Raw genomic sequence first — 24378 nt, forward strand, 5'->3', positions numbered from 1 at the left:
TAGGTTTCTCCAATTTGACCTACAGTAACCTATAGTATCGAAGATTTCTTTGCCTTCCCTTGTCTTAGGCTACATCTGGCTTATCGTGCAACATCTTTTCATAAAGTAGCCTACGTAGCCTATAGCCTACAATGTTGTTTTGCCTAATCATTTCTAACAGTCTCATTGTTTGTCCCTGAACAGATCAAACATGACTCTGGAAAGTAAAAACGAATTTATAATTTTATTTGAATATGTCTATTGTGCCTGTACGGCCGAGTAATCACTAGAATTTGAGGCTGATTGCTTTTTATAGGCTATTTTGGTTTCTGTAGTAGCCTACGGTAGCGTAAAAGGAACCAGCTGCAAAGACATGAAAATTCAATCCCCTTTCTGTGCAAATTGGGTGTGTAAGAAGCGATATTAACTAAAGCTAACCAGTATTTTTTTGAAATCTCAAGCACATCATGCTTCTTATGCTTTTACATGTGCAAGAAATTAATTTAAAAAACAAAGCTTTTTTAACTATTTTATCTTGATAATGAGCTGCCATATTGTGTATTTGTTCTGCAATCTATAGGCTACCGTACTTAATATCGTTGCTGCGAACACTTTATTTCTGTATAAAATCTGTAAATAATCCATGTTTTGATAGACCATTACCTAATTACAATATGTGTGTGTTAGTTTGTTTTTGTGATGTTGTTAGGTTCAGTCGTGTTCTCTTGCTTTAAGAATTGGCGCTTCAATTGTTTCAGCAACGAGGAGGCGACTGATTCTTAACTAATTCATCTAGGCTACTTGTTTTACAGTATCAGGTTTGGTGGCCGTGCTTAACTATACTTATCGATGCAAATACCGCAATATTAGATCTTTTTATGCACGTCTTAAACCATTAAGGTTTTGCCACCTTTTCCTTTTGTTGGTTTTGTTACTGTATTTCTTTTTTACAATATCATTTCTTTTAGCGTTCTGACAAAGAAAAATAAATTGAATCGAATTTCACTGCAACTTTTGTCAAAAAATAAACATGGTTAGATAGTATGGACATGTGATAAGGAGGGAGGAAGGAAGTTTTCTTAGAAAGGCACTAGATCTAAAGGTGGATGGGAAGAGGAAACGCGGTCGTCCAAGAAGAACGTGGAAACAACAAGTGAAGGATGAGTTTAAAAAAGTCGGACTGAAGGAGGAAGATGCAAGGGACAGGGTGAAATGGAGAAAAGGAATTAAGACAATTGCTGCGCGGAAACAATCGGCCACCCCCACTAGTGGGGAACAAACCGACGATGGATTATGATGATGGTTAGACTAATATAGACTATTGCTAGTCCCCTGTTGTAGCAAGAAAAAAGTTACCTATCACAAAAATGACTAGTTACCTACCGTTACTGCGAGTGTCTGACTGTATTTCTTACTTCAGCGTGCGAAATTAGCTGCACACTAACAAAATCAGCAGATAAAAGCATGTCAAAGATGAACGCTGTTAGTGAAATATTATGGTCTAGCTTTCTTGGCCTACAATTCAAATTATAACACCCATGTACAATGCGCAGGGTCGTAGAGACGTTAATTTTGACCCGGTACCAATGACATTCTCGGGCCACCCCAAGACATGGCTAAAACAGACAAAATAGCAAAAATTCGTGCAACGTTTGAAATTCGTATGCAGCTCCTAAAATCATTCCGGGCCCGAAAATACAATATACAGTACTGGTACGCTCTGCCAAAGTTTCTGGCACTATGTACAGTTGTACACACATAGGTAGCCTAGATCTTTTTTCTACTGCCAAGTTTATTTCAAACCATCCATTGTTCGATGCATAACAGTTTACAAATATGTAACAAAACTTGACACAAATTCTTGTTTAGCCCACTTTAAATTCAATATTACAGAGCAAGATAACTTAAGAATAGCAATCAGTGACTGATTTTTCGTGATTAAAGAGTTTCAAGATTAACGTCAGAACAATTGAGAGCAAAGCTGCAAGAGTATAACCTTCACCCTACAATACATCTTAAGTTACTTATGATCGACATTAAGATGACGTTAGTAATAACATATGCTATTGCAAAACTTCTGAAATATTTCATTACACAATTTTCTCCATGCAACTATGTGAGCAGGTGGGCTGTATGTAAACATTCTGCAAAAATATGCACCGGCTATAAAGGAAGGAAATTAAGATATTTCTCGATTTAAGAACCCTGGAGTAAACTGACAATGCACTTCCACAACACCCACCCGATGTTTTATGTTGAAAAATCTTAATAGTTTTGGTAGTGATTGAGACGGAACAACGGAGCGCGACCTGCGCCGTTTCCGATGAGAAAATACCCGCTGTTGGGAGAAAAGTCAATTCTACGCACAAGGTTTACGTTCTGGTTAGCAAAATCGGGAAAGTTAGAAAACACGTGCATTGAACCAAGATGAGCGAGCTTTACCGCATTAGGCATGGAGTCTGATGCTAAGGCAAGTATTTCTGAAGTCGGGTTGAACAAAAGAGACGACACGGGTGTTTGTAAATTCATAAATGACTTTAAGACTGTGGAATCAGACTCAGAAACGCATGTTCCATTGTAAACATTGACAATACCACTGTATGACCCACACGCCACGTAACCATTATTAGGAGATACTGCAATAGAGGTGCCTTCCACACAACCCTGAAAATGAATGCATGTGTTCATGAAAATAATTTTTGTGTTCCACCACACAAAATACTGCATTAAAACAAACAATTAAGCAACAATACAGAATACAATTTTCTTTATGAACTGATAATGATGTTTTAGTATATATTTTCCAATTGTTGCAATGTATTTAGTGTTAGAATTAAAATAGTGCTACATAGTTTTGGATGTTTGTGGTACAACTAGTTAAACTTTCTTTCAAAGTTAAAATAGTAATATAACTAATCTGAGACAAAAAATATGCAACACTTAAGATAATCTAACAGAGGCATGCAGAGCGGGTATGATCCGATAATTCAAAGCTCGGTCAATTCAAAGCCGATAACTTATTTACGATAAAGATAATAACCCTAATCTTAACCCAGAGATCTCTGAAGAACAGAGATTCCTCCTTCAGAGATCCCTGCCTTAACCCTTCGTCTTTGAATCATTGGCTTTGAAGTGTCTGCTTTGAATTGTCGGCTTTGAATTGTCGTGATACCATGCAGAGCACAAGACAATGGGAGTTAAAGAAAAGTTTTTGCATTATGGATATATGAATTGACCATTGAGAAGTAAACAACTAAACATCCATTAAAACATGAGTGCCTTCAATGTAAAACTATGGATATCAAAATGTTTTGTGAAAGTCAAAAACTTAAAGGTAGATATAGTGTGAAAGAAAACAAATGGTGGTCATCATTGAAGGATGATAACCAATTACCTCATCTGCAAACGTGTGGACACACTGCCTAGTTTTCATATCCCACACATTTACAATTCCTTCATCTCCAAATGAGAGCATTTGCTGACCACCATACATAAAAGCAACGTCTTCCACAGTTCCATTCATTTTTAAAGTTGTGATTAGTTCCTTTGTGACAGAATCCAATAGATGCATTTTCCCAAAACTGCAATAAGAAAATGGATTAAACACACGCATCTCAACAAAAAAAAAACTTCTGTCTTGAAAGTAACTCGGCTTCAAAAGCACACATATATATTATTTATGAACATTCATTTGTACACTATTACTAATGTAATATCTAAATTTTTGTTTAGTTATAATACAAGCAAGTACCTTGAAAGGAATACCAAATGTTTGCCATCTGGGGACACTTTGTAGCTTCTTAATTTGTTGTCAGTAATGCCCTTGATGAAAGGTATTTTTAAGACTTTGCCTGAAATAAGATCATAACTATAAAGCCAACGTAAATTTGAAGACATCAGAATCTCTGTTCCACTGCAAAGGAAGTGTGCACATCGAATGGGAAATTTTTCCATGAATAAACTATGAATTTTAGAATTGGTTTTTCCATCCACTTGAAACAAATTTAAACTGCAATCTTGTGATGCAGTCATGGCAATCTGAGAACTGTGATGAAATTCACAAGCTTCTAATTTAAACCGGGATGAACGCTGCTTATTAACATCAACACATCGAGTGATATCAAGAGAAGTTTTGGATAAAACAGATGAAGTGGTTGACAAATATTTGGATGGCATTTCATCTTCATCTTGTAATTCATTGACATCCGAAGTAGAAAGTGCCCATTGTGGTATTGGTCCTAAAGACTTTTCAAACTGACTTTTTCTTGAATCATTGCTATCCCAACCTTTAACCAGTCGTTTGTCGTTTTCAGCAAATATTTCATTATCGTCTTCATCAGACCATACTGTAGGAGCGATATTACAAGCACTTTTAACATTTTTACTTTTTTCTGTTATTTCAAATACAGTGTCCTCTGAAAGAAATGAGCCACCAAAAATAGCTTGTTCTAATTTTCTATCATTTGGCAAGGTACTGCTCCTATTATCTTCATCTTCAAAAGTTTCTTTTCTTTTTTTATTTTTTTCTTGCAATGCATTTAAAAGGTCTCTTTTTTTAGCACGTCTCAACATGTTTAGATTTACAAACTATATAACACTGTTGTTAAACTTAGACAATCAAATTTGACTAATTTGCAAACATAAATAAATAACGTAAACAATACGAACAAGCTAAGCTGATGATGACCTCATTGAGAAATTTGCGTCTTAAAACACACTTCCCAACATGTCACACCATGGAAAAAGATTGACCAACCGTCTTAGATTATAGCAACTTAAAATAGGTGAACAGTGAACACCCAAAAAATGGTCACTATACATCACTGTTTACTACACCAGAGATGTTCAGTGTTTAAAGCAGGGTTGTCGGTATTTTACCCAACCCAAAAAAAACCAGGTGGGTTTTTTTGAAAAAACCCACTTAAAAAAACCCAGAACATCATATTTGTCTGATTTTTATCAGAAAATTGAAAAATGAACCAAAGTACTACAAGGTACTTAAAACAAACTTCAAATTAGGACTTAAGGATGTGATTGTGAAGGAAATTTCCAAAGATAAATTGAAAACACAGTGGATATTTCTGTACACAAAAATCAGGGTCTGCTACTATTCGGTGAGTCCGATTCGGTGAGAGCCTTTTTCGGTGAGAGCCCTATTCAGGGATTTTTTTGAAAATTATTGGGTACCGTAGCCTAATTAAAACCCCTAACCCCCAAACCCAAACCCCAAAAACCCAAACCCCCAAAAAAACCAAAACTCCCAAAAAACCCCAAACCCCCCAAAAAAACCCAAAACCCCCAAAAACCTTTTTTGCATCTTTTTTAAATACAACCCAAAAAAGCCCGGGTTTATTTAAAAAAATACATGCGGGTTGGGATTTTTAAAAAAAACCCGGGTTTTTCTCAACCCTGGTTTAAAGGCTTAGTGATTAAAGCATCCGGCATCCACAACTGTATCAGTAGGCAAGGGTTCAACACCTGGTTAGGTCATATCGAAAGATGTTTTATAAGTGGTGCACTGAATTTTCCTTATGCTTGGTAATTTGTGAAGGAATGCATTCAAGATAATAATGCACTCAATTAGGCTAAGACTATATGGGAGCACGTCTTTCAGGTGCAGACAGTTAGGCGCCGGTCAAATCGGCGCGCACACTGTGGCATCAGGATATTTAGGTGCGGAGCACTGTGCCGCCCGGTCATTTAGCTGCTATTCCTAGTAAAGTCTCCAGATTATCAGCTTGGCAGGTAGGGCAATGCTTTTCAGACAAAATGTTATATTGAACAGAAAAATATGTTATGGCTTCAGTGCGTGAAGCTGCTTAAACTGGCTATGTTTTTCACACAAAATGCTATATTGAACAGAAAAATATGTTTTTTTTTAATGAGAGTGTTTGGCATTTATTCGTTGTTAGTCCAGGTTTGCGTCGGCAAAAACTTTATCAATAAATTATTCAAGTTTCCGAACATGATTGCTCAAGTTCACTTATTAGTTAAGTCAAATAATAACTACGGTATATATATACACTAAACATCAGTAAAAAAACATACCGTAGCCTATATTCAAGCGGGTGGTAAAAATTTTGGTGTGCAGTGCCTGACTATTGACTTTGCAAGTACAGCAAAGAACCCACTCGCTCTTTTGTTTAAAAAGGTACACGTGGTGTAAAGATGAAGATTTTTATTAAACAATAAATACAGAAAATGTGTAATTAAACAATACAAATAATAAAATAGGCCTAACCCGCATAAAAAACACAATGTAGACTTTACTAGGAATAGCGCACCTTAATATCCTGACGCCACAGTGCGCGCGTTTATTTGACCGGCGCCTAACTGTCTGCACCTAAAAGAAGTGGACCCCATTATATGCTTTATAAACCAGTAACCAAGCTGGTCCAAGCATATGTGTGATGAATAAACACAGACAGATCATTATCAGTAAAAGTAGACTATTATCCAGGTAAGTTTATAGCGATGGTTGGTTACATTACATTCGGCTTTTTTTTCAAAGCCCAAGCTATAATTTCAATGACATGTCAATACATACTACAAGCAACTGATTAGATGACTGCACAGTTTTTCATTTTGCTTTAGGTTGTGTTACATCATTATTTTGCAATTATATTGCTGCATTTTCTATAATGTAGGCCTATAGAACACGTGTATACATTTTCTATAGTGTATATTGTCTAAATGGACAGAAAACAATGCAATTGCTATTTTTATCATACCATAATTTCATTGTTTTTGACACACATTAAACAACACAAGTTGTATGAAACTACGGTACGGTAACTCACTAAATTAATTTCACATAATTAATTCTAATTTTTAAATAAGCTATCGAAGTCAGAATGTCCATTATTCAGATATTATGCTGCTATCCAGACCAGTTGCCTCCCTGAATAGTGAATACCCAGTGCTGCTAATCCGAATCAGACAGGCATCTAAAGTTGACCTGACATGAAAAAAGCTACCAGCCAGTCCTATCAGAGTTTTTGACACCATGACTAAAAGATACCTGTCACACGATGGCGCGTTTTACCAGAAACAAATTTAAGAAGAAGGATAAATTCACTGGGTTTTGCCTTCCTAACATGTAGCCTACTGTGAGGTCAGTGAGCGATTTGTATATATTTTTTTAAACTTAATTACTTATTTCGGTCTCAATCATGTTTTTTTCTAGACCTCTGATATGTTTGTCATATATTGTTTTTTGTTGTGACGTTCAGAAGTAAAAACAAACTGAACTGAATCTGGCAACACACCTTTATTCATTTTTTTTTCACTCACCTTTACGTTTTTTATTTAACCTAGGTGTCAATAGCAGCTTTTTCCTTTTAGTACCATGTGTAATATGGTGTGAATAGTTAATTCATCTTTGAAAATATGAATATAGAAGAGCAAGAAAATGAAATACTAGCTTTGGAAAGCATTCTTGATTTTAAATCATTCAAATATGTGAGAAAGTCAGGGAAAATTCAAATTAACCCTGTGTTTAATCACTCTACCATTGAACTAAAAGTGCATTATTCAAGTGTTGAAGAAGTTAACTCCAGAGAAAACTCTGCAAGCTCATCACTTGCTCATAAAGTTGAATTTTTACCCCCTTTAACATTAAGTTTTGTTTACCCAAGCACTTACCCTTCTGACAATCCTCCAGAATACACCTTGTCTTGTGAATGGCTATCCCAGTGCCAGGTAAGTGCAGTTTCACACAGTTGGATTTTGTATGCGTCATTTTAAGATCATTTATTAGAGAATGCCAGTATTATGCTTGTGTATATTAACCATCACATTGTGATTGTAAACTTTCTTAATGTTTCTTTTTATCTCTAATGTTTTCATCACTCAAGGCAAGGCTTGACAAGCACTGGAGCAGTGATCCATTGAAATTTACCTTGAAATCATCTTATGATATGTATTAAGTGACAGTACTATTGTGTATGTATTTTTCATGTATATATGACCGTATTTTTTTTCATTTTCTGCTCCCACTAATATGTCTTCCAAAAGTTTATATATCAGATGTTATTGATAGTTAGAGTTATTAGTTATGAAACTAGCTGTTAACCTAATTAACAGCAAATGCATTATGTATATCAGAATGATGAAAAAGCACCTCGGTGCTTACAACATTAAATATTTATTATTATATATTATTATTATTATAATTTTTTTATTTTGGCCGCCGGCAAGAAGCTCTGCTAGGCCATGCTGGGTTGCTTGAAAAACAAAGGAGGTTAGAACCCTGCTATACAATAAAAATAGATTTTTATATGATTTTTTTTAGTTAGGAAACTGTATGGCCCCTTTGTAATTTCAAATGATACACCAGGGTGTCGCAAAACAGTTTGAAAACCATTGATGTAAAGAATCGCTTGAAAAGGTTTGTGGTCTTTATCGAATTCACACTAGGGAACGTTCAAATATTACGTAACGCCTTCGAGGGGGAGGGGGGGTTTATGCAAAGCGTTACGTTAGCGTCACATCGGGGGGGAGGGGGTTCAAGCAAAACGTTACGTAACGCTTTCGAGTACGGAATGGTAGTTTTTTGTGCTGAATTCGTAGTGAAAAAGCGTTACATGGGGGAGGGGGAGATTGAAAAAAGTGTTACGTTGGCGTTACATGGGGGAGGGGGGCTCAAAAATTCGGAAAAAAGCGTTACGTAATATTTGAACGTTCCCCTAGCTTTCTAACTGCTACATGAATGAATTTAGATCATTATATTTTCAGTTGAATTCTTTGTGTAAGAAGTTGGATGAAATCTGGAAAAGCGAAGTTGGAAGTGTTGTGTTATTCAAATGGTATCAGTTTTTGGAGGAAGATTTATGCAATTGCTTAGATATAACAGATTCTTTGGTGATTGGCCAGCAAAATCCAGAGACTTCATGTACAAACTGTGAATCAGTTTTACAACAAAGTGAAACCAACTCAACCACGCCCGATCCCTACAGTGCTTCCAAACTGCATTCATATTTGTTGCGTTATAACCATGAAAAAAAGACGGAAAGATTTCTGTCCTCAAACTTTACATGCAACATTTGCTTTGAATCAAAGTGCGGGTCTAAATGTCTTCAATCCACAGGTAACTGCATTGCTAATTTGCTATTTGCCAATATAACAATTACAGTAGAATTCGCCTATAACGGCACCTCTAGGGGATTTGCAAAAACTGACGTTATAGCCGAATTGACGTTATAGACGAACTACCGCAAACTATTCCACAACTGTCTTTTGATTAAAGAAAGAGGTGTATAATCCAATTAAGGTTACTGAGTACCACCAAACTGACAAAAGGCACGCAGAAAATACAGTAAACAAAGAAATTGTTTTAAAAAAATAACCTACCGGTAGCCTACAGCAAAAGGTACAAGAAATTTGCGCAAAACAGCACGTTACATACAGTAGTAGAGAAGTTCATTGTTTATTAGCAAAAAAGGCATTGATCTTGAGCTGTTTCGGTTTTGACACGGATTTGACACAGCGCTGTAGAGCTGCTTTTTACACGTGATGGTTTTTCAAGCGGGAAAAAAAAAGTTAATTAGTTTATACAGTAAGTTACTGCACGTACAACTGTTGCTTTGGGTTGTTTAAAGGTCAGCTGTAGAGCTGCTTTTTACACGTGATAGTTTTTCACGCGGGAAAAAAGTTAATTCAGTCCCTGCTGAGAACGACATAGCAAAAATGCAAAATAAAGGGAAGACATTTTGCAAGCAGCAGCGCTAACTGGATTAAAAGACTGACCGTTCGTGGTGAAGGTGATGGCTTAAAGTGACGTTATAAATGAACAAAAGACGTCTGGGGACCAATAAAGAGTGCTGTTACATGCGAATTGACGTTATAGGTAGGGGTGTTCAATTTCGATTATTTGAATATTCGAAATTCGAAATTCAATTTGTTTTCGATTTCCGAATTTCAATTTCGAATATCACAACTATTCACCCAACTGCAAAATGAGATTTTATTGAAAGAAACGACATGAAAATTCGATAGAAAACGCGAAAAAAGGCCATGATAATTTGCGAAAAAAGAACACAAAATAACGTCTACAGCTCCAGGCCCATGTTGGTGTTTATGAACACAAGCTGATTGACATGGTCACCCGTCAGTCGGGATCTCAGCTTCGTGAAGGTCAGGCCAGTTTTTGAAAACGATCGCTCCGCTGGAGCCGAGGTCGCTGGGATACCAAAAACTTCAAGCTCATTTTCACAGCGAGCGATTCACTGCCGCGACATTTCACTGTAGAGTGCAGAGGTTTCGACTCGAAAGCGACATCGAGTATGTTTGCAAGCGCATAAAGCTAAACGCACGCTCCGTCTACGTAGCAAATTATGTTGTTTTTGGGTGCATTCAACATCTGATGACATTGAATCGACACAAAATGGTAGATTTTTGCTATGTCCTAGGCAACAAAATCAGTCATTTTTACATTGATTCAACGTCTGCAGACATTAAATCAATGTAAAAATGACTGATTTTGTTGTCTGGTGTTGGATTGTAGCATCGCAACTCGTTCATAGTGATTATTTATCGCGAAGCTGTTGCAGTTTGCATTCAAAAAGTGTTTTCCTGCTGCCGATCGCTAGTTCATCTATTGTTTTATGTATCAATATTCAATACAGCATAAAAAGTTGCCCCCACACAGAAATATGCGTGGGGGCCTGGCACCCACGCAGGCCCGTAGCCAGCCGGGGGCCACGCCCCCCTGAAAGAAATTTCGCCCTCCCTTGGCAAAATCTCAACATTTTCAAGCAACAGCTACAATTATAATGATTTTGCCCATTTAAATTTTTTTGGCCCCTCCCCCCTAAAAAAAAGTTGCCCCCGCTTGCTCTGCGGTCTGGCTACGGCTCTGCCCCCACGGCTTAGGCGCCTATGGATTCGGTAAAAAATGGATAAAACTGCGACAAAGCTCAGCCTACACTTTCTGCTATTGCACAACCTAGCTATCTTCATTCTTGAGAGAAATTTGTGAAATTTGGCATTAAAAATGCCAACCTGGCATCCCTGGTGCAGGGCTGGCCGTTGGACCCGCGAGAACGTGTGATAGTCACGTGATCGACGATGCGCATGCGTCGAAGTCTTTTTTCGCTTGCAAAATGCGACAAGACAGGTTTCGCGCCACTTGCGTTACTTTCAACCGCGTTCAGCCGAAAGGGCTGCTATAATTTCGAATATGTCCGATACGAAAAACGAATTTCGAATATCACCTTAATCGAATCGAAAATCGAAATTGAACACCCCTAGTTATAGGCGATGCTGTTGTAGCCGAACTACAATGTATGTAAAAGATAGGAATTCTGCCGGGACCGAGCGAAATGTGACGTAATAGGCGAATTGACGTTATAAACGAAGCCGTTATAGGCGAATTCTACTGTACTAAGAAGCAAAGCAGTTGGAGTGCTTGGTCAATCTAAGTAAAAAATGCACAAGCCATTTATGGAGAAGTTACACTCACATTAGCCAACATTAAAAAAATAAACTGTTTTTATTGAATTCGTAGCATTGATGCTGAAAACAGTCGTTTTTGGAATGTTTGTAGACACTAGTTTTGGCATTTTGGTCTCTGTACTTATCACTCCAAGACTACTGTAAAACGGTCCAAACACTTGTTCCCTGCTAGCATATTTTGTTGTCTATGCTGAGATTGCACAATGCACAAACAATGCTCAAGTGGTGATTTAAACTATTTTTTTGCACTTTATTATGATGGTTCTCAGTCGCAACGTCACCTTGTCCTTCCATCGCCGGACACTGCAGCATGTTATTCTTAAGACTTACAGTAAACATGAGATGAAGTTATCATGTATATAGATGTCCAAAAATTATCAGATAAACACATTCTTTGCAAGACATTTAAATCAGGAGTGGAAAACCACTGCAAAAATGTGATGGTTCTAGTTCTTCAGATATGAAGTAGAAGTCATCCCTGGTAGATGTATTCATCTAATGGTTTCAGCTCTAGTCAAATTAACAAAAAAACACCTCCAACTTTTTAATGTTAAAAACAAGAACCACCTCTCACTGTATTTCATTCTACTGTAGAATTGACAAAACTGTTTTTCAGGCTGCAGTCACATACACTGTAAAGAGTGCTTGTCTGCGTACTTCAACATACAAATTAAAGATGGAAATGTTGCTGGCTTAAAATGTCCAGAGGCAGATTGCAGCAGTCAATTTTTGCCAAACATGGTAGGTCAAAGTTTTGGGGTGTTGTTGATTTTGTATATAGGGTAGGGTGCGGCTGGTGCCCCATGATTTTCAAAACTGGAATCGATTGACCCTTACTTTTTTTTGGTGGGGAGGTTAGGGGTATAAAACAATCTGTTCAAATTTCAGGAAAAATAAACAATGTTTAGGGGTAGCAGGTCACCCCCAAACTTTTGAACCCCCTCGCTCGCCCCGATAATCACGATTTTACAGTATCTACACTCTACAGTTATACTTGGGCTAGAGAGTTGATTTATAGCTCAAAAACCTCATATTTATATTAGTCTTTCTAACATTATACAGTAGAATTTGCCTATAACGGCACCTCTAGGGGATTTGCAAAAACTGACGTTATAGCCGAATTGACGTTATAGACGAACTACCGCAAACTATTCCACAACGTTTTTTGATTAAAGAAAGAGGTGTATAATCCAATCAGGGTTACTATGTACCACCAAACTGACAAAGGGCACGCAGAAAATACAGTATTATAAACAAAGAAATTGTTTTAAAAAAATAACCTACAGCAAAAGATACAGGAAATTTGCGCAATACAGCTCGTTACATACAGTAGTAGAAAAGTTCATTGTTTATTAGCAAAAAAGGCATTGATCTTGAGCTGTTTTGGTTTTGACACGGATTTGACACAGCTGTAGAGCTGTTTTTTACACGTGATAGTTTTTCACGCGGGGAAAAAAAAGTTAATTAGTTTATACAGTAGGCTACTGCACGTACATTGTACAACTGTTGCTTTGGGTTGTTTAAAGGTCAGCTGTAGAGCTGCTTTTTACACGTGATAGTTTTTCACGCGGGAAAAAAGTTAATTCAGTTAAAATCCCTGCTGAGAACGACGTAGCGAAATAAAGGAAAGACATTTTGCAAGCAGCAGCGCTAACTGGATTAAAAGACTGACCGTTCGTGGTGAAGGTGATGGCTTAAAGTGACGTTATAAACGAACAAAAGACGTCTGGGGACCAATAAAGGGTGCTGTTACATGCGAATTGACGTTATAGGCGATGCTGTTGTAGCCGAACTACAATGTATTTAAAAGATAGGAATTCTGCCGGGACCGAGCGAAATGTGACGTAATAGGCGAATTGACGTTATAAACGAAGCCGTTATAGGCGAATTCTACTGTATAGGTCTATATAATATCCTTGAGAAATAAAGATAATGAGAAAAAACTATTTTTCTCTTGTACGACAAGAATAATGGTATATAATATACATAAAATTTATTTAAAAAACTTGTTCTATAACCGTGTAAGTGTGTAACTAATACCTACTTTTAAAATAATTGCTAACTATTGTAATTTGCATATTTAATTTCAACAGAAACAAACATTCAACACATTGCAAGGTAAAGCAGTAAGGTAGTATTGCATTAATTTATAATGCTAGAAACCACGATGCTGATTTCAGATTTTTCTTTCTTTGATTTGGTGCTGATGTCTGGCTTCTCAACCACTTGCAGGATATCTTGATGACGACCTTCTCTCTCTGCTGCCCCCAAAAAATCATGGCATAGCCTTACCCCTCTCTCGGCGGCATCGTTGACCACATGAAGACTTTGTACAATAGTGTTAGCTTTTTTGTACTGCTCATCTTCTGACCATTCTTTAATTGGTCGCAAGAGGAAGGTATGCCCAATCTTTAATGCCTCGAAAAACATCCACAAACCACTTCCAAAAAATTGTATCAAATCCATGGATTCTTCAGTAGGCATTCTGGGAAAACACGGTCTGCCAAAACCTGTTCCATATCGGTTGGAAGCAGTTGTGGATCTTACCGAGAGCAAACAATCAGCCATTTTCAGCTTCTCTTCGGGAGGGACATGTAGACTGAAAAGAGCCAATGGCACCAGTTCTTCTGTGAAATACCAAAGATGGTTTGCAAAGCCTCTGAGGGCAGAAGTAGTAAGCGCTTGGTCAATACGAACAAAATGCAATAACGAGTTATTTAAACCAAGATGATTCTTAGGTGCAGTGGCAGGATCAGTGGTTGTCAACCACCATGGAATGTAACAATAAACTATAAACTGGACAAATTGGTGGATTTTGGTCTGTTGCAGTGGTGTAACCACTTTTGCTTTGGGCAATTCCGTCACAATTTTAGAACTCATTAAGTCCATCTTCAAGCAATACAACAACTTCGACATCCAACGTGCTTTATGCATGGCACCTGGTTTACGAAATGCAAAGTTCTTGACATCTCACTATCACAAAGATAAACCAGCATCAAATGCACCAATTCTTTATAATCACCACGTACAAACGATTGTGTCAATGCATTGTTACATAGATCAATAATGCTATGCCTTCGATCCTGGAGATGAGTTGGTGTGATTGGAATATCCAAATCATCAACATCTCCATGGGTCAAAGAATCATAGTTTTCTTTGAATCTGGTAAATAATGTATCATGCATTCCCTTTGGTAAATAAAATTTGTATACAGTACCGTACCAAACCATTTCTAAAATTTAGAAAAATAAAAATTTAATTTAGTTTCAATTTAGTTTTTTAATTTAGTTAAATAAAATTTAGTATCATAACTGAAAAATCACTAAATGGAACACAACTACTGTATGTAACAAAGACTGCAAATCTGTCCAAACTTTTGCAAATCTATACCGGACTGACTCGTATAGGTAATCTTATCATCATCATCTTTCAGCCCTAACACAGTGATCAAGTTTTTTAACAAAAAGATATCTGACTCTGTACTTACCTTTTAAATACCATGATATTAGGACTTTTAGAAACTTCCATGTTTAAACTATTCCATGAATGCGTTAGTACAACTTCGCCTATATGGTGTCTGCTTGCAAACCACAGTAATTTTCGATTCAACTTCTTTTGAATAGATACACATGCTGCCGTTTGAGATCCTGAAATCATATAATCTATATGCCTAGTTGCTGAACTTGCTAAGAAATAATATTTCTCTTAGATACTGCATTTGTTACTGTACATCTATTTATATTTCTGTTATAATATGCGTACTGTTTCATATTTTATTGTTACTTACTACTCATAAAATATAGCCTTACAAGAATAATTCATAATAATCTTATTAATCTGGTCTGCCTTCTGCAATTGTATAGATATTACTGTATTGAGTTAGCCTTTATTGAACTGTATTTTACTGAATTCTGATTATAAATGCCTGACTGAATTTTCTATTCTATATAATACTACCGGTATTAGAAGCCGTTGTGTCAAACACCATCCCTCCAACACACTCAGTGCAATTCCATTCCTTGAAATGTTCAATGGTAGCTTTTGAAATTAATTCTCCTGACTTTTGTGATGACTTATGTGGTAGTGCTGGAACTCCTAACTATAAAAACCCTAAAACACCATTTTTGGCAATATATATCTCTTTTTCTAACGGAAATAGACCTATACAGTATAATGTTAGAAAGACTAATATAAATATGAGGTTTCTGGTCATTTTAAGCTATAAATCAACTCTCTAGCCCAAGTATAACTGTAGATACTGTAAAATCGTGATTATCGGGGCGAGCGAGGGGGTTCAAAAGTTTGGAGGTGACCTGCTACCCCAAAACATTGTTTATTTTTCCTGAAATTTTAACAGATTGTTTTATACCCCTAACCTCCCCACCAAAAAAAAGTAAGGGTGAAACATCCATACAAGGGGCACCAGCCGCACCCTAATATAGGATGTTTCAAAAGGGATGTTTGACAGGATGTTTGACATCATTTGAGACTAAAATATCTCAAAACGTTGAAAATTGAATGAGGCTGTTCACCAGGCATTAAATTAAATGATATGAGATGTTCTACTGGTGCAAATTAAGCTAAACTATCACAAGATGTATACAGTGATTGTCACTGTCAGTGATTGTCACTGTATACATCTTGTGATAGTTTAGCTTAATTTGCACCAGTAGAACATCTCATATCATTTAATATCTCAAAACGTTTGTACTACAACAGGGGTCACCAAATGGCGGGCCGCATGCGGCCCGCCACACTTTTATGTGCGGCCCGCGGAAGGTAGGCTATCAGTGCACAAGTATAACCAAAAATACTTTTCTTGAGGAGTTAAACAGCATGAAGGCAAAAAATACTTTTCGAAAAGCATATTTTTGCTTTGCATACGATTCGACCGACCAATCAGATTGTAGTTTTAGGTAGGGGTCATTTAAAGTTATTCCAATGCGATGTCCAGCCACACTGTCCCGATGGTTGATTAAAACGTGTGTTCTCGAATTTCTAAAATGTCTGTGAGCTATAGGTTTGCTTATTTTAAGTTTGTAAATGTCCTGTAAACACTAATGTGCGTTTCACCGTTATGGGGTTTCACGAGCAGTGTTCCTTTATGCAAGTTTTTGTTGGCAAAATAGGTCGGTGTGCCAACTCAATTTATAATAAATTGGAAAAATATTATATACAACTTTAAAGACTTTTTCTGGTATTATGAAACTATTTAGCTTAGTACTGCAAAATGTTGTTTAATCAACAATTCTTGCTATGCTAATAAGCACCGCAAGTGATATTTGTCTAATAATCAAGGAAAGACGGTTTTATAGACTCTCACAAAAATGGTGAAAAACCAACTCATTGCTTTTTAGAGGGAGCACTGTTCATGAGTTACGATAGAAACGTTTTTTCGGTGATTTCCACAAGCGTTTGTTTCATGGTGCCTGGTTTTTTTCTCCCTGTTATTGGTGACTATTTTTCACTGATATGTTTGCAGGTCACTATTGTTGCCTGTATTGCGATGTGGCAAACATTTCCATGTTTACTGAAATTGTTAATGGCAAGACATCTTTTGTGAAGCGAAGTGACAATACCACTCTTGCTTGGCGATGAATATTCTGATGAAACCGCTCGCCTCGTTATAAGTGCGCGAAACAAGTGGCCTCGTTTATTAGGCATTGTTAAAGAAGTCAAAAGTGTTGTTAAAGGAGCTTGGCCTGGCAGTAGCGTTGTTCGACTAATTTTTTTGCTGCGGTATTCTAAGATAAATATTAACAACATGTAACGCTGGATACTGGGTACGAAATGCGTTCTTTTCTAGCATAAGACTCAATATATCTAAAATTTTATTAGTGCGGCCCGCCACAGCTCTCCTAAGTGCCAAAGTGGCCCGCATGCAAAAAAGGTTGGTGACCCCTGTACTACAAGACAATGAAACTTGGCAGGTACAAGGGTAAACATATTAAATTTCAAGTCAAATTGTCTTTTGCACGCTATCAATGGTGCAACACATGTGTTATCGGTTTTCTAAAATATTCACAAATTTTCAATGTGTGCTCCGCCAGCAACACGGCACACGTCAAGTCGGCAATCGAGTTCGTCCCAAACTCGTTGCAGCGTGTCTTCTGTAACAGTCTCCAACGCAGTAGTGATTCTCTGCTTCAGTTCTACTAGGTTTGCGGGCAGAGGGGGGTACGTACAGTCGTGCACTAAACCTTTTACATATCCCCAAGGAAAGAAATCACAGGGAGTCAGGTCGGGTGAGGGCCATTTTAGCAGCACACTATCATCATTACCGCCACGTCCAATCCATCTTCCAGGTAGATTCTCATTCAAGTAAGCTCGTACCGAAAGCTTCCAGTAAGGTGGAGCACCGTCCTGCTGGAAAATGTAGTCCTTAGCTTCATTTGTAGTGAGTTCATCCATAAGCCAGGTATGCAGCATGTGCTGATAATCATCGCCATTCACATTAACCTCGAAGAAAAACGGGCCATGAACATTAGGGTGGCTCATTTTCCTTGATGTTCTTTAAAATTTTTGTCAGTTTGGAATAATGTTCCATTTTGCTCACTGATATTTGCAAGCCAAAAATTTTTGTTGGATTTTGACCTTTGACCCTGGTTCACCCAAGGAGAAATTCTGACTTTTTCTGAAAAATTAGTAAATTTCGAAGTGGTTTAGCAGTATCTGAAGAGGGGATTTCTCAAAATTTGACCACATGATTTTGACGTCACTTCCTCTGTTAACTTCCACGTGGAACATCTTCACCCTACTCCAAGTCTGAGAGTCACTAATAGTGCATGCTTTTAGTGTCATTTTGGTTGATTTTACAGCCTTTTCGCAATCAGTGAATGTATAACATACAGACCAACAAATATTTTTGGCACAAAAGATGAGAGTCATTTTAGAGTATTTCAGGTCCCCTGATTCCGAAAATGCACTTAGTTTTTTCGAATTGGCTCTAGTTTTCGAGATATTCGACAATGAAAATATTTTTGAAATCGTTACTCAAAAGCTTTGAATTAGCAAATTACTTATTTTCAGCCCTGTTTACCATTATGATGTCATAATTGCCTTTGTCTAGTTCAATTGGTTCATATTGCACGAAAGTTCAAAACGCAGCAAGGGTTGAAATGAACTGTGTTTAACGTAAGGGAGACCTAAATATTCAATGAAAACAGTTGTGAATCAGTAGGCCTACATCACAAGAAAAATATCCCGAAAGTCATGTGTTTATGAATGCAGCTTTATATTGAAAAGGTAGGCTTACTGAAATGGATACTGTACAAAAGAAATTTTATTCTAAGCCTTTGCTAAGGCCAAGTCTTTGCTGCAAGAAGTTTTTTTCTTGTCTATAGGTTAAATAAATGGCATATAGGCTAATAAAATACGCCTTTGACAAGTAAGATGCTGTACAAACAACCCAGATATATTTTACTGCATGAGGCAACGCAGAGGAGCAACGCATTCTGCGATAGACACAGCGCTATATAAAAACAAGCATTATTATTATTATTACTTTGACATGAAGCTGGGTGATCAAGATAAGTCCTGGGTTCCTCCTAAAGTATGCAAACATTGCACGCAAACCCGTTTCTGGGCTCAAGGCTAAGAAGTTCAGAGTGCCATGGCATAAAGAGAGCCGTGGAATCACCATGAAAATTGATACTTCTGTACGGTGAGCATGTTCGAAGGAAGTTGGAACATCATGTTTACATGGAATGTGCAAGGCAGTCATTGCGTGGACGTTGCTATTTCTGTTTTTTGTTTGCCCTCTCATGTTTCAAGTGGTGATTTGCTTGAAACAATAGGAAAACGGGCATGACTGAGAGTAACCTCAATACCTTCAGTAATCTTTTGGAGCAAGGTCAAGCTTTTATCTCAAAACCATTTCTACCACCTACTGTAGTAGTTAAAGATTTAGTTATCAAAAGTGGTAGCTGGAATCTTGGCTAACTCAAAAACTAGAGCCAATTCGATAAAACTTAGTGCATTTTCAGAATCAGGGGCCTCGAAATACCTTAAAATGACTCTCACATGGGTTGCCTTCATATAAAAAAAAATTTTGTTGGCCTGTGAAAATCGATAAACATCGTCAAATGATTCAAGAAACTGAAAGCAGTAGATATATTTACTACAGTGAACGGTGCATAAAGAAAATCATGTCTGAAATGTGGTAGAATTCGACATTTTGAGAGTAATACACGTGTCAGTGTTCATGGAGGTGCTAATTAAACCGCTTTGCTTGCTACAAGTTTGTGTTACTGCCTCTTATTGTGTCCATTAAGATGCTAGAGTGCATTAGAAGATAGCGAGTGAGCAGTTTCAGGGATAAGCTAAAATTCGATATTTTGAAAAAATTCAAAGCAGGTGAACCAGGGTCAAACGTTAATATTTTTTTGTGAAATTTGGTATAGGAGATACATTTACCAAAAGGAACAATATTCCAAACTGACGAAAAATTTAAACGAAAAAAAATTTTTTTTCAAGATTTTGCGCCAGCCTAATGAACATGTTTCTTGGAAATTGCACAAAAAAAACATTCACTTTTAGAGAATCCCTCACATGCTCCACTGTGACATGAGAGTTCTCTTCATCCCAAATTCGAACATTGTGCCTGTTCACTTTACCACTTTTGTGTGAAAAGTGGCCTCATCGCTGAAAACCAGTTTTTCATCAAACCGATCTTCTTCCAGTTTCTGTTGCATCATAATACAAAACTGCTTACGTTTTACCTTGTCTGCTTTTAACTGAACTGAACATGTGCAATCCTTTCCTTAGAACACGCCAAACTGTTGTTGCAGGAATTTGAATTTCAAAACTCGCTCTTCTTATGGACTCTGTTGGACTGTTCACAAGTTTTCTGCGAATCTTCTCTACTGGCGTTGACTTCCGCCCAGATCCTTTTTTTCTGCACAAGCAACCTACGTTATTGTATGGCATTTCTACATCTAAAAAGAAAAACGCCTGAAACTGAAAAGATAAAATTTTATGCTGTATCTGTACAATTGTACATACTGTTAAAATTTGAGATCGTATAAACGATATTTGGCAAAGATACAATGATGTCAAATTTTCTGAAACACCCTGTATGTTTAATTGTTTAAGCACTTCAAATTGATAGAGTAGGAGCTTACTCATGATAATAGTATCGCTTTCATACTATTGTTGTGTAGGTGCAAGCCTTAGTGGAGCCAGATTTGTACAACCGGTATGAAAAGCTTTTGTTACAAGTTACCCTGGATACTATGGATGACATCATATATTGTCCATTGCGACACTGCCAATCTCCAGTCATATTAGAAAAGGAAAGTACACTGGCACATTGTCCTCGTTGCACTTATGCATTTTGTCCATTTTGCAAGCTATCATATCATGGTGTATCCAAATGTAAAATTGCTTCAAGTAAGCCATGTTTCTTTGTGTGTTATCTGGTAGTATTACTGTATTCTCATGATTTCGTTTTCATTATTTTCACCACCTTTTGCGCCTTATTGTGCATGATTAATTGATTATTAAAAAAAGTCTACCCCCTCAAGCAATCGTTTTGTCAAATTTTCTGTGCGAGGTTGAACCTCCGCTTTTTGTATTCAGAATCTCAAAATTTTTCTAAATTTAATTTTTGGTCCCCAACAACCTTGAAGTTTTCTCAAATTTGAGGCGAAATTCCCTGTGTGGCAATATCATTTTATTGTCTTATTTGCACATCCGTAAAGTGGTTTATTTATTGCATCATAAACTTACAAGTCTTTTTTGGAAACTTTTAGGTCAAGGGACAGATCGAAGTGGTCTTATGTACGAAGTCACTTTCGGCGAATTCTACTGTTCACATACTGCAGATAAATTAGCATTTGCCACCCTATTTATATTTACTTTCCTTTTAGCAAATCAGTCCTTTTTTTTATTGATTTTACATTGATTCAACGTCCGTAGACGTTGAATCAATGTAAAAAAAAACGACTGATTTGCTGCTTGGGTTGATTAACCACGACTGAAAATGTTCTTACTGCACAGCGACCACGAACTAATAAACATCATTCAAGGAAATAGTCACCTTTTTGTGAATACACAATTGAAAAATTGGCTGTTATGGTTGAGAAACGTTTTAATAGACATTGCAATCCATTTACAGGTGAAATGAAAAAAATGTGTGAGAAGTATCACAAAGCCAACGATGCGGAAAAGAAAGACATGGAGAAAAAATACGGACGCAAACTGTTGGCTACTGCAGTTGAAGAGAGTATGTCAGAAGCATGGATGAAGGGGAATACCAAAGCTTGCCCTGCTTGTCAAGCTAATATTGAGGTATGCCGATTCAATGACATCCACTATAAAAACGCTAAAAAGCTATAAAAACGACATCCACTACCTGACTATGTTAATTGTTATTATTTTTTGTAGTATCTGTATTTGTTTTTGTTTTTTTCTGTTCTTCCTTCCTTCTTCTTTTTTGTGTCAATTTGCTACAATTTATAAATACGCAATACTTTCTTTCGTATAACTATTTGTATGAGAGAGTGCAGACTCGACGACCTCCTACGCCTTCAGGGCTACGGTCTTTCGCACTCTCTCATTGGATGCACACTGTCAGTTTTTGTTTTATGTATGTTTCGGCGTTTCGCATCCAAACAAAAATAAAATGACCATCCATCCAATGAATCAAGACAGTAAAATCTAGTGCTTCAATAATTAATTACTGTCTTTAATTGTTTTATCAAATACGTCTTACAGAAAGTGGATGGGTGCAACAAAATGACGTGCTACAAATGCAGGGCCTATTTTTGCTGGTTGTGCATGCATATCTTGCGCGGAGACAATCCTTATCGGCACTACAACGATCCATCGTCACCGTGCCATCAACGACTTTTTCAGGGTGTCGACTTTCAAGCTGATGGTGATTGGTGGCAAATGGTGTAAAGATCGCGTCAACACCAGTAGATTATTGTATAGTTGAACTCGCTTACTCTAAAAGTATTTCTTCATTTCTTTTGATGCACTTTAGAAAAATATCGTTTAAATAAAGTTGTCATGTGGAGTGTAGACAGATTAGCGTTCTTTGTAAAGTTTGTTAAGCAGTTTGCGGATTTGAATGGAGTAGGTGAAGACGCCAATTATCGTGCCTACTTTCAAGCACGCCACTTTGTGTTTAGCCCAGACATACGGCGTGCAGTGACTCGGGCTGTATATCCACACTGTAGCGCTCTGCAAGTTTGAGGCTTTTGCGAAAAGCTTGTGATAATTCATCCACTGTCATTCGTCGAAGACTCTTTTCGCCTCCGTCCGTGTTATGCGGATGAAATATTGTGTGTCTTCTTGAACTGAACGGTCGAAGCTAAGCCAGTGGTTCCAAACCTTTTCTATCTTGTAGACCGTTTTAACTGCTATTGCAAGCTAAAATCTCCCTTTAGAAATGTAGTTTGCGAAGAGTATTTTTACATCAGTAGGCTACACCAATAAGAGGATCTAATCTCTATAAGCTTTTTAGCCGTGATATTGTGACCGCCAAGATGATGTACAATCTTTTTTTTTAATCTGAAAACACTTTTTCTTCGTTGTTAACAATCACGCTTGATGGGTAGGCACTTGAGCATAAAAATTTTTTAAGACAAATGAATCATTTAACCAATCAGAAGCTACGCTGTCCGTGAAGCCATTGCCTGAGCGAAATGTTGAGCTGCATAGACCGTTGTGAAGTTTTCAGAAGATTGCGTGAGTGCACTGGGCCTGTCAAAGTTGCATTTATCTTACCGTACTTTGTTATTACATCTTCAAAAATGTTGCTGGTGCGCTGTGTCAATAAATGTTCTCACTTTTACCACCTACACACTGCACAGTAGGGCTTTTACCACCTGCACGCTGTTGGAAACGGAATTCTTCAAATAGATTTTTGCTGTGACACCTGAATTTAACAGACATCCACGAACAGTCGAACACAGTGCAATCAAAGACAACATTTATGACTGCAGCATTTGTTGTAACATCAAATTTACATTGGATTCATACAAAATAATTCAAAACTGTCAATCAGAGTTTGAAACAAAATTCACGAGGCACTTCAAATAAAGCAGCTCAACAAGCAATTATTATTTATTTGCTGGAGGGGTATTTTCTTGTTGAAAACGCGACGCAAGGTGATCTAAATAAATTCGCTAAATCTACCTAAGATACCAAAAAGATTACACTAACAAACTTCCCTGACCAGCAAATCGTAAAAAACATCAACAGGCTACTAAGTTACACGCTTGCAAACTTTCGTTGACATCGGCGAATCTGGCACTCATTCAATTGCGAAAATAAAAACGGCAACACTGCTGTGACGTCACAGTAAGCCGGAAGGATACATTCTTTCTCTGTGATGACTTGGTAAAGTATGGTACGGCTACCGCAAAACGAGAATGTGTGGGGCTCTGTTGGTCTAAAGCAGGGGTGGGGAACCTTTTTAGTATTGCGGGCCACATAAAATGAGAAATAACACAGGCGGGCCACTAAAATTTCGAAATTTTATTTACAGATAAAAAATGCAGCGAAGTAGACAATGATTTATTTCACTTTCACAGCTAGTGGGATTTCTGAAAGTTTTTATTTTTGGTGAGTCGTGTGATGTCTGCTGACACGGAAGATGTTGCAACTCTTAACTACATCTCCACGTTTTTATCAGTCAGTCTGGAGCGAAGCCGACTTTTTGTTAAATTCAATTTGGAAAAAAACTGCTCGCAACGGTAGGTGCTTCCAAACAGAGACACATGTTTCAAAGCATGTTTCCGCATGACTGGAAAATCATCAGCATTTATGTAGCGTTGATAAAAGTTGAGCAGTGGAATATTTTGGTACATCGCTTTCAACGTACCGTCACTCTGTGAGCTCTACTATTTCATGTTGGAAGTTACTAGGAACATCAGTTGCAACCACATTGAAAGGAGAGGCAAAAATATCTAACTCCATTTCTTTACTCTTTATGTC

At 37.3% G+C, this 24378-nt stretch overlaps 2 protein-coding genes across 2 annotated transcripts in view; one reads left to right on the top strand and one right to left on the bottom strand.

Annotated features, from left to right (window-relative positions):
- Positions 1-1370: 1370 nt before the first annotated feature.
- On the bottom strand, positions 1371-4606 carry LOC145783169 (U3 small nucleolar RNA-associated protein 18 homolog). The gene is made up of 3 exons (XM_082594962.1): positions 3731-4606; positions 3374-3560; positions 1371-2643 (listed from the first exon to the last, which is right to left on the bottom strand). The coding sequence occupies exons 1-3, from the start codon at positions 4549-4551 to the stop codon at positions 2245-2247; spliced, it is 1407 nt and encodes a 468-aa protein (XP_082451088.1). The 5' UTR covers positions 4552-4606; the 3' UTR covers positions 1371-2244.
- A 2675-nt stretch (positions 4607-7281) lies between these two features.
- LOC145783507 (E3 ubiquitin-protein ligase RNF14-like) overlaps positions 7282-24378 on the top strand; it is a 311490-nt gene continuing 294393 nt past the window's right edge. Inside the window, exons 1-6 of the mRNA XM_082595396.1 lie at positions 7282-7680; positions 8716-9067; positions 12050-12174; positions 20595-20823; positions 21551-21723; positions 22150-22443. Of these exons, the coding sequence (XP_082451522.1) occupies positions 7369-7680; positions 8716-9067; positions 12050-12174; positions 20595-20823; positions 21551-21723; positions 22150-22335 (1377 nt within the window). The 5' untranslated portion in view covers positions 7282-7368 and the 3' untranslated portion in view covers positions 22336-22443. The remainder of the gene's footprint in view (positions 7681-8715; positions 9068-12049; positions 12175-20594; positions 20824-21550; positions 21724-22149; positions 22444-24378) is intronic.

Source organism: Aplidium turbinatum, chromosome 14, assembly GCF_918807975.1.
Source record: "Aplidium turbinatum chromosome 14, kaAplTurb1.1, whole genome shotgun sequence".
Lineage (NCBI taxonomy): Eukaryota > Metazoa > Chordata > Ascidiacea > Aplousobranchia > Polyclinidae > Aplidium > Aplidium turbinatum.

Bases quoted from the DNA above. Each gene is read 5' to 3' on its own strand.
- LOC145783169 (XM_082594962.1), bottom strand. From the start codon at position 4,551: ATGTTGAGACGTGCTAAAAAAAGAGACCTTTTAAATGCATTGCAAGAA. The intron at 3,561-3,730 runs GTACTTGCTTGT...TTCTTATTGCAG, and splicing joins CATTTGGTATTCCTTTCAAG to TTTTGGGAAAATGCATCTAT. The intron at 2,644-3,373 runs GTAATTGGTTAT...ATTCATTTTCAG, and splicing joins TCCACACGTTTGCAGATGAG to GGTTGTGTGGAAGGCACCTC.